The sequence below is a fragment of the Gymnoscopelus braueri genome (assembly GCF_963280865.1).
Source record: "Gymnoscopelus braueri genome assembly, chromosome: 24".
NCBI lineage: Eukaryota > Metazoa > Chordata > Actinopteri > Myctophiformes > Myctophidae > Gymnoscopelus > Gymnoscopelus braueri.
This window is the reverse complement of record NC_137626.1, coordinates 30,239,756-30,259,407: the sequence shown is the minus strand read 5'-3', so window position 1 is coordinate 30,259,407 and position 19,652 is coordinate 30,239,756. Positions and strand designations below refer to the sequence as shown.

Genomic DNA, 19,652 nt, shown 5'->3' with positions numbered 1-19,652 from the left:
CAAAATACTGAGTGTTGTACTGATAGTATTCTTTGATGTACAGTATAGAGCAGGGGTCTTCAACAGGGGGTCCTCAGAGTTACTACAGGGGGTCCGCCAAATCTTTGTGTGATATGATTTTTCTTTTTACCTTAACCACTTGAACCCTAGCATCCCTTTTCTGAGGAGAACTTTAGCCAAAAATAGCAGATCTACAAGCTTGTAGATCGGCTATTTTTGGCAAAGAGGTATAGGTGTAGAGGGAAAAAAGAGCAGACCAAGTAAACAAAAAAAGTATAATCTGAAACACAATTTTATACAATATAGAGGGGGTCCCTGCTTCATCTCTCTCTCAGCTTATACAGGATAAAAGATAAGGAAATATTTGAAGTAATGATACAAGGCATGAGTTCTCTTTCCTGACTGGATCAAATTGGTGTCCCACCTGAAAATTTGTTTTCTGTTTACTAAAGAGCTGGAGAGACAGGGAGACCCCCCTGTTACTGAACACACACCCGATTGACAACGATGATTACTATAAGAATATAGAGCTTTAAACTTTAAACAAGCCTCAAACGCTTTCAAGTGTGGCCCTGATCCAGAAAAGGCAGATCTACAAGCTTACAACGCGTTGCGTTGTAAGCTCGTGGATCTGCTATTTTCGGATAAAGTTTTCGCTCAGAATATGAATCCTGGGGTTTAAGTGGTTAATATGGCCGTGATTTGCCTCTGGGGGAGTCCTGTGAGGTTTCAGTGCTCTAATGTGCAGACATGAGGCGATAGCCAACTGTCCAGAGGGAAGGGGAACTATTAAGAAAGACAAGAGACAGTTTAAAGTGGGATTGATTGACTGAGGAGCAGCCAGACATGCCATTAATATCACTCTTGTGGAGAAACGTCTTCGTTTTACGAAACACGAAAAGGGGATGCGTGATTTAAGGCCCCTCTGTCACGTCAAAAAACATTCTGGGCACGGTGAAGGAAACGGTAGATTTGTTTCTCGTGGACATAACTAACACAAAGCAGCGGTAGAGTGGTGTGATCCTTGGAGACAGCCGATGTGAGATGGTCAGTGATTGATGGGTAACAAAATAAACCGTTGTTCTTGTGATGACTACAGTATGTTCCAATGAATGGTAAACAAGTTTCTAGAAATCGCAATGACAACACAATTTGATGCGGAGAGCTCCAAATATCAAAAAGAATGTCTGATGCTTTGGATATTATTCTTGAATTGCAAAACACACAAAGGACACACACGTCCGAGTTAATTTAACTCAGGGAAACTACACAAATGGAACCAATTGAACCCTTACAAGTCGATTCGGTTCCATTTGGACACTTTCAGAGTCTGCCTGTGTACGGAGAATGTAAAACTAGTTGAGGTACAGGTTCAGATGTTCTAAGACATGTCTAGAGCCAAACCACCAGGAAACAGCATTCCATTTGGTTGTTTTGACTAGTTAGCGGGAGACAGGACACACAAGGCTGGTGACCTCTTGACCTTTTCATGTTTAACTGCCACCCTAGTGTTAGCTCAAGGTCGGAGGTGAAGAATGGCCGTCATTAGTCTGCAACGCCTCTTAAAGATGTCCAGCTTAAGTGTCAACCGACGGCCGGGGACAGAGGGAAGGAAGAGACGAGGACAAGTGGACGATGCGGAGACGGGACGGGAATAGTAAAAAAGAAAGAAAGACAGAAAGAAAGAAGTGTAAAACACGCAAACATGTTCCCAGATAATGGCTCTACTTTGCCCCTGAAAGTGGCTGTCAGACAGGAGATGCTGTTACGCTCAAAGAGAAAACACGTGTGTGTGTGTGTGTGTGTGTCTGTGTGTGTGTGTGTGTGTGTGTGTGTGTGTCTATGTGTGTGTGTGTGTGTGTGTGTGTGTGTGTGTGTGTGTGTGTGTGTGTGTGTGTGTGTGTGTGTGTGTGTGTGTGTGTGTGTGTGTGTGTGTCTGTGTGTGTGTCTATGTGTATGTGTATGTCTACGGGTGTGTGTGTGTGTGTGTGTGTGTGTGTGTGTGTGTGTGTGTGAGAGTGTGTGTGTGTGTGTGTGTGTGTGTGTGTGTCTGCGCGTATTCATTGCATTGACCGGTGTGTCCAATGCCACAAATCACTATGAGTCTGGTCATGAAAGGCTCGGGACGAGTCTCGAACAGCAACTCAAATGAACTCTCCCTCCCTTCCCTTCCCCGCGGTTCCCATGGGAGCGACTTTCCCAGGACCGTGGGATGGGAGTACATGCCGAGCATCATGGGAAGGAAAACAGCAGTGGTGGGGAGAAACGTAGGAACACTTGAGATAAACTACACGCAGAAAAAACAAAAACAAAAACAAAAAACATATAAATTCCCCTTTTTCTCCAAAATACATCCACAGACATGGAAACATGTTAGCCAGTCAACCACAGCATATGGCATCAACAGTATACATGTACTGTATGTACAGTATACATTATGCTAATATAAAACCATACAAAAAAGCTGATGGATGTGTTATGGAGGAATCGTGTGAAGAAGTACGAATAGTATCTCCTTGGAGATACACAACACTATAGTTTGGTACATTGAATCTGATTATTACTCAGCAGCTGCTAACCACTGCAGATGAACACGTAAACAGCAAAATCCCTGAGTGTTAATAGAACTCTGAAAGGGTAAAAAATAAAAACGGACCCTAATCAGGAATTTTGTGTTCTGAAGTTTTTTCCCGGGGTCCAGAAAAACCTCGGTCTGTCCGGCATCTTACCTGACTGCACGCCGGTCGGTGTCTGTCGTTCACAAGTCCTCGCGCTCGCTCTCCTCTCTCCCACTCTCTGCCTGCCTCCTACCACTGCATTCTGTCTGCCTGCGGACCCCACACCCCCCTTCCTCCACACTCCAAATGACCAGCGAGAGAGAGAGAGAGAGAGCGAGAGATACTCTCCCCCTACGCCCCCCTTCTCGTTCAAAACAACAGCAGTAATCCCAAACGCGTGCCTGACAGCCCCTTCAGCCGTCCCAGTGAGTGTGTGTCAGCGTGTGTGTAAGTCTGAGTGTGTGTGTGTGTGTGTGTGTGTGTGTGTGTGTGTGTGTGTGTGTGTGTGTGTGTGTCAGATGCCTCTGGACGCGAGCAGAACTCACTTTTCTTCTTTTTGTTCCCCCCCGTCAAAAGTGCCAAGAAGTTTTCGAAACACGCTATATAAGGCCAAGATAGCGGCTTGGAGCGCCTCGCGGTGCCCGTACCAAGAAAGAGAGAGAGAGAGAGAGAGAGAGAGAGAGAGAGAGAGAGAGAGAGCTGTCTGGGGGCAGACAGTAACTGTATCTCTCTGTACTCCTCCCTCCAACTAACCCTCTCTGTCTATTTCCCTCTCCTCCGTCCTTCCCTGTCTCTGTAGCTGTTGACATGCCTGATGGAGATTTAAAACACAGTGTGTGTGAGAGAGAGAGAGAGAGAGGGAGAGAGAGAGAGAGAGAGAGCTACTTAAAGTAGAGAGAGTGAGAAACAGAGAGAGGAATGGGGAGAGAGAGAAAGAGCTTTGCCCTCCATTAGACTGACTTGATTTTCATGGTCTGACAAATGCCTTGACTTTAATTTGACAGATTGAACCTATACAGTAAAATCTTGAGTGTTGATTTAACTCTGAAAGTGGACAAATTGGCCTGTCTTGTAAAAGCAACATACAGTATGTGACTGTATACTGCAATAAACACACACGCACACGCGCACACGCACACACACACACACACACACACACACACACGCACACACACACACACACACACACACACACACACACACGCACACACACATACATTAAAATTCTACCATTTCCTCTGGGAAAGACCACTTGTTATGCACTTTCTTTTCTTTTCTAAAATATGACCAGATATATGTAAATATGAAAATATGTTAACTGTGTCACGCTGTCACTGCGTCCTGTCTTCTCTTTAATCTGCCACAGTGATAATAAAAATGTCTCTTCTGTTAAGTCACTGACTGCCGCCTCCCCCCAACCCCCCCCCCCCAAAAAAATTCATACTCTTACTAAAATGCAGTTTCTCAAACCTTTTCCAAACTGTCCAAAACTCTTTCTCAAACTGTCGCTCAAAACCGGCTTTCTCAAGACATTTTATTAAAACAAATCTTTCATATTTAAATACCTTTTTATTCCCCAGAAACTTTTAAGAAAGCCATGATGAAACTGTGTTTAGAGAAAAGTTTGAGAGGGCCAGGATTTATTTGTCATGGTGTTTGGCCCGGGTCTGCCCCTGGGATCTTGTTTCGTACTGGAGGTGAACCTCGCTCTCGACCTCCGGACCAGGGTTATACAGATTGGCTCATCAGTCATCGGCTAGCCCCCCCCCCCCACACACACACACACACACACCCCTTATTAGGCCCCCCGTACGGCCTGTCTGCCAACCAGCGGTGGAGAGTAACTAAGTACATTTACTTAAGTAATTTTTTTTGAGTAACTGTACTATAATGTACTTGAGTATTTGATTTTTTTTTAATACTCCACTACATTTCAAAGACAAAAAATTTACTTTGGACTCCGCTGCATTACTGGTAAGGGAAAGAAAAGTACATTACGATTTAACCACTTAAGCCCTATTTCAAATATAGTGGAAAATAGCTGATCAACAAGCTCACAAAGCTGGTTGCGCGCTTGTAGCTATTTATATTGTCATTGATATAGTTTTTGTACTTTGTCATGTACTTTGGGCTTGTTTCCATTGTGGCCTGTTGTACTCCTCAAGACGTACACTACATACATGTAGTTGAGTCATTTTTTAGCAGGAATATCTATACTTTGACTTAAGTACTGGGGTTGAGTACTTTGTCCACCACTGACCAGGGTTATACAGATCATCGGCTAGCGCCACCCCTCCCGCCCCTTATTAGCCCCCCCCCCATGTGTCTGCCGACGCTAGCTACAGTAGCTGTGCTACGGCAACGCCAGTGAAGGGCGTCGCCATGGAGATGCGGCTGTGATGGGCTCTTTGATGTGACGTGTTTGCGCCAGGGAAACAGAGTTACCTCTGTGAGGGCTGCTGAGGTATGTTGGGGTCTTGGCTTGGACTCCTGGGTGTGTGCGTGTGTGTGTGTGTGTGTGTGTGTGTGTGTGTGTGTGTGTGTGTGTGTGTGTGTGTGTGTGTGTGTGTGTGTGTGTGTGTGTGTGTGTGTGTGTGTGTGTGTGTGTGTGTGCGTGCGTGCGTGTGTACTAGTATTACTAGACCTGTGAGGGCCAAAATTCCCCACAAGTATATAGCAGAATATTATAAAGAGACATTGTTAGGACAAATTTCCTGGTCCTCAAAACAGTTTACAATAAGGAAAAAGTTTCAGGTTGTGGTTAGGATTAGGATTAGACATGTAGAGGTTAGGTTTGGGTGTTGGGATTGCAGTTATGCCTTATTTTTGGCTTTTGGGTTAGGGTTAAAAATGGCAAACATCAAATCAAAAATTTGATGTTCGTTCACTCTTCGTTCACCCTTTTTTTATAGCAACTTTTTTCTTTTAAGCACAGTTCGAGACAAACATTTTCGGCCTCTCGATCTCAAGCCAGTGTCAGTGGATGTGCGATCACCTTCTTTAATCAGGGAGTCTGTATTGTCTGTATTTTTAAAAAGATCTGTTTTTAAAAATACGCATGTACGTGTCGACGAGTTTTAGCCTGGTAAACCCTCCCTCCGGAAATCTCATTTCTATTTGATTCCAGGAGTAAGTCTGGCCTGATAGCCCATTCTGCAATATTGGCTGTGTATGCCAATTGTATGCCAAACGGCCGAGCCTATCAGCGTCGTCGCTCATTGTTCTGTGATTGACAGCTTACGTTGGCCAATCAGGTGGCGAGTTCGAGTGAGCCCAAAACACGAACGGCAGCCATCTTTTTCTTGTGCGCTATATTCTCCGCTATTTTTTTACTTCAAAAAGCTCTCTAACTTCTATTTTGAGGCACGGAATTTACTTATAATAAATCGTTTGGATAGAATTTAGTTGTTTAACTTCATATATGTGGTCAATTAATCATGACAAAGCCTATTTGAAAATAAAAATTTAGAGAACCGGTAGGGGCGGGTAGTGACACCCATGTATCCGAATAAGGCAACCCATTTTGGGCATCGCCGTTTCAAAAGTCCCGTTGCGTCACATTAGACTGGTGAACTGCTGATTGGCTGAAGGGGGAAAATTATCATTGGCTGAAGGGGTTGTCAGTCAACGTTATTACTCCCGCCCAACTCCAGCCCACAGCCAATATTGCAGAATGGGCTATCAGGCCAGACTCACTCCTGGAATCAAATAGAAATGAGATTTCCGGAGGGAGGGTTTACCAGGCTAGACGAGTTTGACTGCACTCACAGTCCCTTTGTCTAGAACAGAGGTCACTAATTACAGGCCACAGAGGCTCATTTCAATAATGAGGACTTGTCTTCAAGGTGTCCTCGTTAGTGAAATCACCAAAAGTGCCGCCCACCCCTATGAGCCTGGCTCATCTTGTCAACCTAAGCTAAGCATTGAATGTCGGACTATTGGGACAAATAAAGCTAACCATAACCTCACACTAACCTAACATTTGTCATGCTTTGGAGTCAAAAGTAGACGCCCTTGGTGAACCGGAGATCTTGGGAACACTGCGTGTGTTTACCGTATGTTTGTGTCTGACCACTTTCTCTCCAAATCTCTTTCATTCTACCGTTCTTGACCTCTCCCCTCCACTGTCGTCCTGTCGCTGGCTATAACATTTTAGAATGAACCTGCTGTCTACTGCATAGCACCACCACTATGTGTTTTCAACCGTGCATAACTTCCTCTCTTTGAAAGCAAAAGGATATAAAACAGGGCCAAATAATTAAAAGAAGGGGAAATAGGTTGTAATCTTAAATACTCACATTGAGACAAGTACGTACAGTGAAAGCTCATGTGCTGGCATACTGTAGAACAGTGGTTCTCAAACTTGTTCATGTCAAGGACCCCTAAATCGATATGTATCTGCCCACGGATCCCCATTTTAAAAGGTTTTGTAGACATAAGAGAAGATTTGTAATGTATTGTGAAACATTTTCAAAATTATTCAGAATCATAAAAAAAAAAAATCTAGGTTTTTCTACAAGCTCTGCCCACATTGAGAACTACTGCTGAGCAACCTAAGAGTACTGTAACTAACATGAAAGTGAAATATTCTTCTGTATTCTCAAGGGTTTTAATCACTCTCTCCATAATCATCTGTTTATGCTGTACATTTCTGTCTCTAGTTCTGACACTCTGAGGCCCCAGATCAGATCTGCAGCACCACAGGCCTGTCTGCACTACAGCCAATGGGTACAAATTAGAGGTGGTGAAAAGGGGCCGTCCCTCCTTTAAAAAATATTAAGAGCGCTCTGACATGACACCTCGTAAACTATATGTCGTTAGGCTTAATTAAAGGCCTCAGTCCCCTCTTCAGGCATGCCCATGTTAGGATGTGGATTGAAATTAAAATCTTTAGGATGCTAGGATTAACAGCCAGACCTCAAAACCCTTGACCTCAACATAGTCAAGCTGCAATGCACTGTGTGTGTGTGTGTGTGTGTGTGTGTGTGTGTGTGTGTGTGTGTGTGTGTGTGTGTGTGTGTGTGTGTGTGTGTGTGTGTGTGTGTGTGTGTGTGTGTGTGTGTGTGTGTGTGTGTGTGTGTGTGTGTGTGGGGGGGGCTAACTTAGCTATATATGCAGTGGTCAGGCTCAGCCAGCTTTGGAATGTGCGTTAATGAACTGAAAAGCTAAACAAGCTCCGGCATACTGACAATTTACAAGTGTACATCAACAATTTAGTCATTTATCCAGACCGATTTACGACGAGTACAACAACATAACAAGCTCCAGATCGTATACCCATCAACACACACCAAACTAGAAACCCCATATGGACACATAAGACTATTTTAAATGATGGCGTTGCTGTGACCCTACATGGCGTTCCTGGTGACCATCAACGGGATCCAGAACATTAGAATTTGAAGTGATGCAGGTAGAACTCATGGCAGATAGAGGTAAATAGATAAATAGATAAGAGGTTGAAAGCATGTGACTGGATTGTCCAGCATTGGAACGAAGGCACAGTTTCCATGCGCAGAGATTAATTATTATTGTTTATTTATCTATTTGAATAAAGTAGTCTCGTACTACGGAGACAAAATGTATGCCAAATTTATACTCCGTCGACGATGTTGCTATTTTGCGACACCTTTGTTCAACAAAGTATGAATGGGGCTTAACATGTCACCGCAACCCAACTGACTCACTCACTCACTACAGCTAAATCATTCTATAACGCTAATCTATCAATCTATGTGCACAGCATACATTTTACATTTTGACTTCCCCCCCCCTCTCTGTTATTTCATTCCTGAACTGCGACCATAAGTCATTTCCTCGCCGTCCTGTTATAGAGGCCTCTGGTCACAGTCCAAGACCTATCAGCGTCTACGACCACGGGAAGTGAAACAGCCTGATTACCCAGAACACTTTGTTCAGCTCCAGCTGACAACAGTGATAAGTAAACAAGCCGTGAGAGTTTCACGCTCTATTAAAAACTAATGCATGCTGTACATGGGGTGCGTGCTGTGTCGCGCAACTAAGTATATGTTTCCAAAATATCAATAGTAAAGATAATTTTGAGCATACTATATTGGCTATTTTCATTATACTAGTGGTGTGCAGATTTCATTTACATGTTGAACTTTTGATCCAGCACTCAGCCTAGTACTGTAGGTCAAGGGATATGCGTGTCTTTTGTCTTTATACTGTAGTATAAAACGGGTTAGTCAAATCACAGAATCTGATTGGTTGATAGGTATAATAACAATATACCCTGACTATGAAGTCTGCCTTTGTAGTTATATGCTAAAAGAACAATGGTGGCTTGTCTGGAACCAACACAGTCCAACAAAAACAGTTTCAGATGATAACATTTAGGCAAGGAATAGGCCATGCAGTTGCCCAATATTGATTCATTTCACATTTACAACGGCTAGCTTAAAAGATTGTTGACAATATTCGGGAGCACTTCCATGCAGTTATAGGGGATAGCAACCGCCTTGTTTGTGAAGGCAGACGGGGAATATTTTCTTTTAGAAATTATTCTTGTAATGAAATTTATATTAAAAAAAATGGTTTTAATATGAGTACGTCTATGATTTTCATGTTGCCATATTTGGAAACCGTTTTATAAAAGCAATAAAACACTTGAGGTCATGCTTAATGTGGTTATTGGCACGGCTGTGCGGGGCGACAGTGCCTGTGCCACAGGCACGGCCGTGCCAATAACCACGCTAAAGAGCTGCCTCTCCTGTGTTATTGCTTAAAGGGATATTTCACTTTCAAAAAAACTTTTGGTCATTTTATCGTCTACTCAGGCCTTTGTGAGCCCCCCAGACAGTTTTTAAGTTGCTCGATTCAGTATTTAGATATTTGATATTCATTTTATCAGACACGCCCCCTTCCTATACAAACCCATTGTAACTTCAAACTCCATTTTAACCATGTTAGATTCATCAAAAACACCCGTCCTTGGTTCTGGTGACTCACCCTGCCCCCCTAATACGCGAGGGGGCCGTGTTTTTTCAATTAGTTTTTTCCTTTATTTTAAATATATATTTTTTTTAATAAAAAAAAATGAAATACAATAAAAAATTAAAATAAAATAAATTGAAAAAAATTATCGGAAAAACACGGCCCCCTCACGCATTAAGATGGTAGGGTGAGTCACCAGAACAAAGGACGGGTGTTTTCGACAAATCTAACCTGGTTAAAATGGAGTTTGAAGTTACAATGGGTTTGTATAAGAAGGGGGCGTGTCTGATAAAATGAATATCAAATATATAAATACTGAATCGAGCAACTTAAAAACTGTCTGGGGGGCTCACAAAGGCCTGAGTAGATGATAAAATGACCAAAAGTTTTTTTGAAAGTGAAATATCCCTTTAATTAAATCACAAATCTCAGAGGTCATCCAACATGGTCCAGCTATGTTCAAATCAGTTCAAAGAAACTCCCCAAAAAGTCAAGTACAAGTACAGTACAAGACTGTGTTCCTTTCAGGCCTAGCCTGCTATTGGATTACCTCTGGACCTCTGTCCCCTGTAAACATGGCAAAAAGTCTCCGTGGACATTTTGTCTCAGGTCCAATGTTGTTTGCCGTTCATGCCTGCTTGGTTGATGGTGATTGGTGATTGGTTAAAATCAGTCTGCATGTCCATTGGTAATAGTTGCTATGGAGAATGGCATAGGACTGGTAGCTGTCTAGAAGAGTGTGTGTGTGTGTGTGTGTGTGTGTGTGTGTGTGTGTGTGTGTGTGTGTGTGTGTGTGTGTGTGTGTGTGTGTGTGTGTGTGTGTGTGTGTGTGTGTGTGTGTGTGTGTGTGTGTGTGTGTGTGTGTGTGTGTGTGTCCGCGGCTAGCAAACCACTGGAACAATCAACACCAGATTTCTTGTGTACGCTGCCAGCAGGCCATGGAAGTAAATCTCAAATTATTTCTCACATTTTGTGAATCCATAATCTCAGATCCACCGTCCCGCCATTACATCCCTCTATAATTTGGGCAAGAGTGAGGTCATCCCTATGACATCATCAACTTGACGTCAGGGATACGGGGAAACCCAGGCCATTGTTAGATTGTTAGATGGACATGAACAGCAAATGCTATGAAATGTATTTCATGCTTGTTGAAAGAGATAAGCCTATGACCCATGTTAAGTTGTTTTGCAGCCAAAATAGTTTCTTCCCGAGTGGTGACATACCCGAAAAACAACAGTAGGACATGATTGATGCACTCTGGTGACATGGTGTCTGTCGTTCAACACAAAAATTTAAACATCGCAGTGTATACTGTTGTTCATTATTGACGGTGCTTCTGTAATGTTGTTTCTTCCCTTTGTATTGCTGTATTCCACAGTACTTTTTGTACTCTGTATGTATCTGTAACTCTAACTGCTGTGCTGCCTCTTGGCGAATGATTTTCCCTCACAGGATCAATAAACGTCTGTCTGTCTGTCTATCTGTCTGTCTGTCTGTCTGTCTGTCTGTCTGTCTGTCTGTCTGTCTGTCTGTCTGTCTGTCTGTCTGTCTGTCTGTCTGTCTGTCTGTCTGTCTGTCTGTCTGTCTGTCTGTCTGTCTGTCTGTCTGTCTGTCTGTCTGTCTACAGTGAAAGGTTTCCTCCAGCCTGCATCTATCCTGCATTGTTCATCCGTGGTTTTCCAAATAATTCCTCTTTGGTGGAGGAAATAGTGCATCTGGACCGCTGGTGGCATGCTGAATCTGCTCCATGTGCAGCAGCTACATCTGTACTAGCCCTCTTACATATCAATGATCGACACAAAGAACATTCAAATTTTTGATGACCCACTTAGCCCTGGATTACACTTGGTTGTACAATGGTGGTGTGCAAAAGTAGTGAAATGGCTTCTCTACAAGCTCTAGATCTGCTAATTTCACAATTTCTAAAAAGTATCGTTCATTAATCGTAATCGAGGCAAAAGTTTGAAATAATCGTGATATTGATTTCAAGCCATATCGCCAAGCCCTAATCTGTAGGAACAGCATGGACTAATACATTAGAAAGTCATACTCATAAGCCACTGGACTGGTTCTCAGTGTGTGTGTGTCTTGCGGTTTCCAGTTCACTCTACCCGGCCACTCTACCCCTGAGCCACTGCCTCCACTGTGTGCAGCTGTGTGTGTGTGTGTGTGTGTGTGTGTGTGTGTGTGTGTGTGTGTGTGTGTGTGTGTGTGTGTGTGTGTGTGTGTGTGTGTGTGTGTGTGTGTGTGTGTGTGTGTGTGTGTGTGTGTGTGTGTGTCTGTGTGTGTGTGTGTGTCTGTGTGTGTGTGTGTCCGCAGATCCCCAGGAGGCCTTGTGGGGACTCCAGTGGTTCAGCTAAATATTTGATAGCTAAGAACCAAACTGACCCTTACAGTACATGTCTGTAACTCTGAGTGTACAAATGTAATCAAATGGACCCCATTTGGTTAAATGGATCCGTAAGGTATCGACCCCTAAGGGGAACTTAAGGTCAAATGGACCCGTAAGGGTCAAATGTACTTTTTTTCCCTTCTTTTGGGTGACACTGTATTTGTTATTGTTGGCATAGTGACATCTGCTGTTCAGCTCATGGCATTGTGGCCTGTTGAATGGGCAAAGTTCACGTAATGCTAATCAGAGGAACAGTTAACAGTGAAAAACATCACCACTCACTGCCAAAGGGAAGAAGAGCGTTGCAGAGTCACTGCCACAGATACAGACGTCAACTAAAGACGAAGAACGTCGGTCAATCACTTCACGGCGGTGAGCATGGGACACATGCGTTCCAGTGAACACGTAGAGGGGCGCGGCTTCCGAAGGCTTGTCATCCATCTTCGAGTGGATCACGAAGCGCAACACCCTGCCTGCCTGCAAGACCAAGCAAGCACACCTCTAGTAGGGCTGGGCGGTATGACTTCAAATCAATATCACGATTGTTTCAAACTTTTGCCTTGATTAGGATTCAATAATGAACGATCATAAAAAAAAGAAAATAGCAGATCTACAAGCTCACAACGCGACACGTTGATGTACAATATACAGTAAGAAATACAAAATTATTTATAAAAGAAACTGCTCCTTGATTAATCAATTACCCTACATGAGCAAGATTAAGTTGGTTAATTGCTCTAAATATCAGTTTAGATATGTTTTAGATTAATTGCCCAGCCCTAACATCTGGTGTGACGTCACACACTTGGACTTGGCCTTTACAAACGTCAAGGTGAAGAACAGTGTTGTGTCTCTTTTGGTTCTCAAGAATTCTACAGTTCATAATAAACTTCAGTGTGCAATAAGTAATAATAAGCAATAAGAATACCCTTGGGATACCACACCATTGTCGTTTTCTTTAGGAAAAATAAAACATTTGTGTGAGAAATATTTTGGGGGGAAATTCCTGTGTGACAATTATTTAGCTATAGAAACAGTGGATAAGAGTTTTGATAAGTTTTAATAAGAGTTTTTTCCATAACAGTGCAATTGGTGGTTATACAATTTGATTTCATTGCTGATTTTAATGAAATTAGCTTGACTAGCTTGTCCTATTTACATTTTTGTAAAACTACTGTAACCTAAGAGGAAAATGGAAGAAGCGTGTTGCTTTTGAGTAAAGCAATCTATAGAAAGACAAAACAAAATTAAAGCGCTTAAGTGAGATGTAGGCACAGATGTATTATTATGATTTACATTATTATATTATATAGTATATATTCATGGACACTTAATATAACAGCAAGATGGCTGTCTGTGTTTATAATGTGCTTGTTTATAATAGAGAATATAAAATATGTCAATTTAGTTCAGTTTTTCACAGTGTCTTGCATGGGTGGAGAAAATAAAACCCTTGCGAAACAGCAGATGGAGTGTGGTTATTCTGCCTCAGCAGAAAACCATTTAGGAGCCGTTAACAATTATTTGGTTCTGTTTGTACACTCTCGGTTAAATTGGGGTCCAAGAGACATACGAAAATTGTATCAAATGGGGGTCCAAAACTGAGTCCTTGAAATTTAAAAGGTTGAGCTCACTGTCATAAACAACATTTACATTTACATTATTTTCTTTTTTTGTGTGTGGGGTGTGGTATATTTGAACCTGGTATCCTGCGCAAGTGCTGACATTTTTACAATTGAGCTAATAGAGCCTGCCTGCTTGCTCAGGGGATACATTGAATCTTGACCATCGGGTCAAAATTCGTGTCAGATCCTGTGTCTAGGTGAGACATGACCTTTGACACGATCTAAATGTTTCAATAGAAGAGCAGGGAGACAAATTACAACCACCCCAATTGTATAAGTTATATTGTATTAACATACTCTACCATATAGATTGGACAAAATTACATTTTATTCATTTAAAAAAAGGTTACATACGACAAGGTTTAATATGAGAGATGTTGCAACTCAATATCTCTCTCCCCGTGTGACTCCCTCCCCCGCTCTGAATTTCTCTCTCCATTGATGTCGGGTGGAAAAACCTTGTAAGTCCCAAAGTTTAACTTTTCAGGAAATGTTCAAAAGAACCTGAGTTATAGTGCACCAATATTGCATTAATAATTCATATTAATAATAATATAGTTATTATCTAATCATAAGATCTTGTTAATACTTTTCATTGGTTCAATATTTATAAAACCCACTGACACACTTAACCATTTAACCGTTTGTTTGTTTTTTAAAAGGTAAAAATAGCCGATGTACAAGGTTGTAAAAACTTTGTGAGTTTGTAGATTGGCTATTTTTGCACACTCTTGTATGACAAAGTAGGGCATTGATTTATACAAAAAAAATATATACAAAGTTTTAATATGGAGATACAAGGTTTTAGCCCGTCAGCAACGTCTTGCTGTTCCTGTGTTCTTTAACCCTAACCCTCTCTCCCCCATTCCTCTCCTCTCCTCTCTCGCTATACCTTCCCTGCCAAACCCTCGTCTGCCTCTTCCAGCCCACCAGCCTGTCGAACAGCGCTAACCGCAGCGAGCGAGTGAGCGAGCGGCATTCCAGGAAACCCTTTTTTTTTCTTTCATTTTTCTTTTCACAGACATGACGGGGATAAATCACCCCGGGATAATAAGAGTGCTCATTTCCATGGAGCGCGAGATGAGAGCGAAGTGGGAACGAGAGATATCACAGGCACGGACGGACGGACGCCATTGCCGGGTTAACGCAGGCGTGCATGCGCGCTCGCATACGCCCCTGCACACTCGCATGTTACAATACATACATGGACAAAGTATACACTATGTATATGGTATATCAAGTATACTGTATACTAAAGTACATACTCACTCCAGTATTCAAAAGTATAACTAAAGAAGTACACTTTCAGAACTTTTCGGACATTTTCAGAAATTCTTAAAAAAAAGTGAAAAAGGCAGCTCACAACGCATCCAGCATTGTGAGATGGTAGATCGGCTATTTTAACTATATTTGAATTAGGGCTTAAAGCTTCACTATGTTACTTTTTTTTAATGAATAAAATGTAATTTTGTAAAATGTCATCTGTATGGTAGAGTTAATACACTATAACTTTAACACTATAAGCGAAAGCAGCCAATCTACAAGCTCACAAAGAATGGATCAGCTTTTTTCCGCACATGTTTGTGTGACACCGTCGTAAGACAAAAGAATAAAATAGGGCTTAAGTGGTTAATCAGATTAATCTATCTGTGGCCCGTGGTCTGCGGCCTAATGCATACCAGTTTCAAAGTCACCAAAGTCTCTCATGCCGTTTGCCGTGGGACAAGAAGACACCCCCCCCTCCACACACATCCCCCCCTCTCAACCTCCAACCACCGCCGTCACCCTCCGACAGAAATGACCGTGAAGTTTGAGGCTAGCTGGTTTGTCCTCAAGGGCTCCAATAACAGGAGATCTGCAGAGAGCTGGTTGCGGTCAAGTCCAAATGAAAACAGGGGGACATGGGGCTGGTGGGTGGGTGGCCAACTGGGCAGGCAGGCAGGGAGGGTGAACCATTAACCACTCTCCACCAAGGCAAGGTATTAAAATGTTTCTCTCTGGGATCTTTGCGAACAGACATTTTGCGGACACTTTTTTGGTTCAATTTAACGCGCAAGATCAGAATCCATGCTGTTGCGGATTTTCCAAATGTTTGGGGTCTGAAAAAGAGCACATTGGAGACTTGGATTCCATCTGCTCCTGCCAGTCCTTTATCATTTAACACAGGGTTGGATTTGTTGATGAGGATGGGGGGGTTGATACTGTACATGCCTCTGCTTTTGATATGCCCCCCTCTGGTCATTCATTTTGTATGGCCGGTGGGGACACGATTTGTCCCTGCTTCTGGTCGGACTGAATTAAACACATTCCTTTAGGGAAATGTAGACTGTCTCATGTGTTTGATATTTACGATTGCTATATTACCACAATTTAACAATTTATTTAAAATAAATGACCACATTAAACCTAGCATCCCTATTATGGGCAGAGCATGGAGGTGGAGGAAATACTGTATGAACAAAAATACCTGATTTTTTGGGTTAAATGTGAACACTAGGGGGTGGCAATGAGCTCTATGCACAGTAGCCATATTGGAAAGACATTGGGACTCTTCCTTACTTCCTTCACAGGTGTTACCAATGGTACTAATGAAGGCTCTGTTCCATTTAGTGTAGCACAGTGGTTCTCAAAACTTAATTGCAAGGACCTCCATAACTCAGAGTAACACACCCGTAAGGGGCCATTTGGAACCCCCTCAAGGAGTGTTTCCAGTGAGCCAGCATGCACAATATCAGCAGCCTGACTCTGTTTGACTAGAATTGAACAGAGCCTTCACTAGTATCATTGGGTAACACCTGTGAAGGAAGTAAGGAAGAGGCCCAATTTCTTTCCAATATGGCTGCTGTTTATAGAGCCTATTGCTGTCACCTGGAAACACAAATGACGCCACTTGCATTTGTACACTCTCTCCGAGTTGAACTACTGAGGATTGCACAGTGCAGAACTCACTCCATAACATGAAATCAGCGCACTGCAGTTCAGCCGGTCTTCCAAGGGGAAGCTCACAGCTCTACAGTCTGCGCTGCATTTCATGACAAATTTACAGTTCAAGGTCAGCGTAGAGTCAACGAAGGAAAGCAATGGTTGTCTGCCTAAGTCCACACGGGTGTTTGCACAAAGACTTTGCTTTTCCACCATTTTATGGCCTGAAACAACGAGCGTGCCAGCCCCACATTGGGGTGTGTTTGTTTTTGTCAGGGGTCATTTCGCCGGACGGAGCTGACGCGGCCCGAATTAAACCAAGTTTACAATTACGGCATTAGCAGAGTTTGGCCTAATTTATGCTCCCTCGTACAACGGGGTGTCGCGCACTGAAAAGAGCCGATATACAAGCTCACAATGCTTCGTATTCCGCAATATGTTGTGTGCTTGTATATCGGCTATTTTCGGCATTAAACACCATCATAAAACGAGGTACAAATCAGGCTTTTGAATCGGGAAGTCATTCTAGAAGTGTAATTGTTGACAGAGTTGGCCAAATTCTACACAAATACTGCACTTTCAAAGCTTTAACTGATGGGAACCAATGTGATGCTGTACCACTGGTTCGCTTAAGTAGCCATTCTGCCATTTTCAACATACAGTAATCTTTTCCCTGTATCTCAACTCTTTGTTTATTACTTGTCTATTTAGTTTAGCACACGTGCACACACCCACACACACCCACGCACACGCACACGCACACACACACACACACACACACACACACACACACAGTCGTCCAATACCCCCTCCAAATAATTCCTGGCCAGTGTCTGTCACCGCCAATATGAATGAGGCCAGTCCTCTGGGTAACTTCTTTAAGTGTCGCCACAAACGTCTCTGTCTGGTTTGGGAGATTTTCTACTTGGCACATTCTGCACGGGATGTTTTATGAACACAAAGCTTTTGTTCCTATAGTAATGTTTTGGTAAAATGAAAAACGCTAGGGATGTTTTGGGAGAAAGGGTAGAGGGTAACTGGGGGGAAACCACACTAGAAGAAGAGTAGAGAGGGTTTAGGAGAGGAGAGGAGAGGAGAGGAGAGGAGAGGAGAGGAGAGGAGAGGAGAAGAGAAGAGAAGAGAAGAGAAGAGAAGAGAAGAGAAGAGAAGAGAAGAGAAGAGAAGAGAAGAGAAGAGAAGAGAAGAGAAGAGAAGAGAAGAGAAGAGAAGAGAAGAGAAGAGAGGAGAGGAGAGGAGAGAAGAGAAGAGAAGCTGCATGAGAGGAGAGAAGAGGAGAGAAGAGGGGAGGAGGGGAGGGAAAAGAGGAGAGGAGTCGGTAAAGAAAACATGAGAGGAGAGCAGAAGAGAGGAGAAGAGAGGAGGAGCGGAGGAGAAGAGGAGAGGAGACGAGATCTTTCATTATTACATGCATCACTTCCTCCCAACAATACCAAATAAAAGCTCTAATAATAACCTCATTACGTCTTTCCCCTCCACCCTTTTCCCCTCATCTCTTCTCTTCCTCTTTCATCCTTTCATCCCTTCTTCCTTCCTTTATCACTTTATCACTACAAGCACTCTTCCTCTCCCAGCCTGCTTGCACCAACACACAACCAGCACCACTCTGTTAACATCTGGAGTGTCACTTTAACCATGAGAGTGTAAAGAAAAGAACCTGTAACACTCCAGATGTCTGTGAACATGATCCGCAAATGAGGTGATAATCTGTGTGTGTGTGTGTGTGTGTGTGTGTGTGTGTGTGTGTGTGTGTGTGTGTGTGTTATAAATAATAAAATCTTGAATGTCTTACCTTCACTTCACATTTCTTATGGACGCCCAGCTTGCATACTAGAAACAAGAGAAGGACAATGTTACACCGCTGTAATAACACAAAAGATGACTGTATTATTTTTTACAATACATGACAGAAGATATTATAATGTTATTGATTGATGATTGATTGATTGATGATTAATTGACTGACTGAAATTGCATATCTGTCAAAAGGATACAACACAAACATTTCCATTGTGGCCCTTTCATAGTGAGTTTTATAAAAGTAGTAATAATAAAGAAATACAATTCATACTATTTCCAATGTACAAGACAACTAAAATGGCAAAAAAAATACACAGAGTAATATATAGTAGTAGTATATATTCACATAGTACAAAACACTACAGGCTAGGTCAGTCCATCACAGGAAAAATCATCTTGAAACAATGTCCTGAGACCCAGTCCTATCAGTCTCATCATGAATTGATTGTGATTTTATTATTAGTGGTGTCTCTTTTTAGTATTTTAGTTTGTAGTATTGTAGTTTTAGCTTCTTTTAACCAAGAGTAGTTTTTAGATCATACAGTCAGAAATTTCGTTCATTTATGCATTTCATGTATATGTTGAATGACAATAAAAACTATCTATCTATCTATCTATCCTTTTCTACAGCCTTCCTTTCATCCTCGCTGATGCTCTATTTATGTATTCTGTGTCGCTTTTAGGGGTTTAAAAGGTACAATTTTGTGTGTTATGTTGTGTGTTTACCATTCTCATTCTTTTATTTTCCTATCATGTGGCTTTATACCCTTCATGGATGGATGAATGAATGAACATTTTAAAAATAAATACAATTCAGTATGCAACTTGCAAGTCATTTATTCCAGAAGAAATGCATTTGCAGAACATTAATCTTGTAAAAATAAAAAGGAAACAATTTCTGCTGTACAGACCTAATTATCAGAAGTTCTGCAGTAGCTCAGCCTCACTATCCTATAGGAATGAGATGAAATGATACTGCCCCCTAGTGGTTCTATGACACAAACATGAAAATCTTGTGACTGACTGAGTACTGAGTTGTTGTTGTTGTTGTCTTTTAAATAGTAAAGCATTGGCCTGGAATTTTTGAAATTAGAGAATTAAGTATATAAATGGTATGCATATTTCATAACCTCATTTGAATGTGACAGAGAGAGAGAGAGAGGGAGAGAGAGAAAGAGAGAGAAACTGAGGGAGGGATAATTTTGGTCACATCCCCCACCCCACCATATGATTTTATATGACTGAGTATTTAACTTTTTGATTTTAATAGCAAAGTATTGGCCTATTTGAGCAAGCTGTAAACAGTGACATGAACGTTTTGCATAACTTCAAAGATCAAATGGTGACACACCTCACCCCACCCAGACTAAAAATGTC

The 19,652-nt window shown here is 42.1% G+C and overlaps 1 protein-coding gene across 1 annotated transcript in view; it reads right to left on the bottom strand.

The window, feature by feature from the left end:
- LOC308080572 (tensin-1-like) overlaps nucleotides 1-19,652 on the bottom strand; it is a 142,953-nt gene that overhangs the window by 95,866 nt on the left and 27,435 nt on the right. Inside the window, 1 exon segment of the mRNA XM_080422466.1 lies at nucleotides 18,268-18,305. Within this exon segment, the coding sequence (XP_080278592.1) occupies nucleotides 18,268-18,305 (38 nt within the window).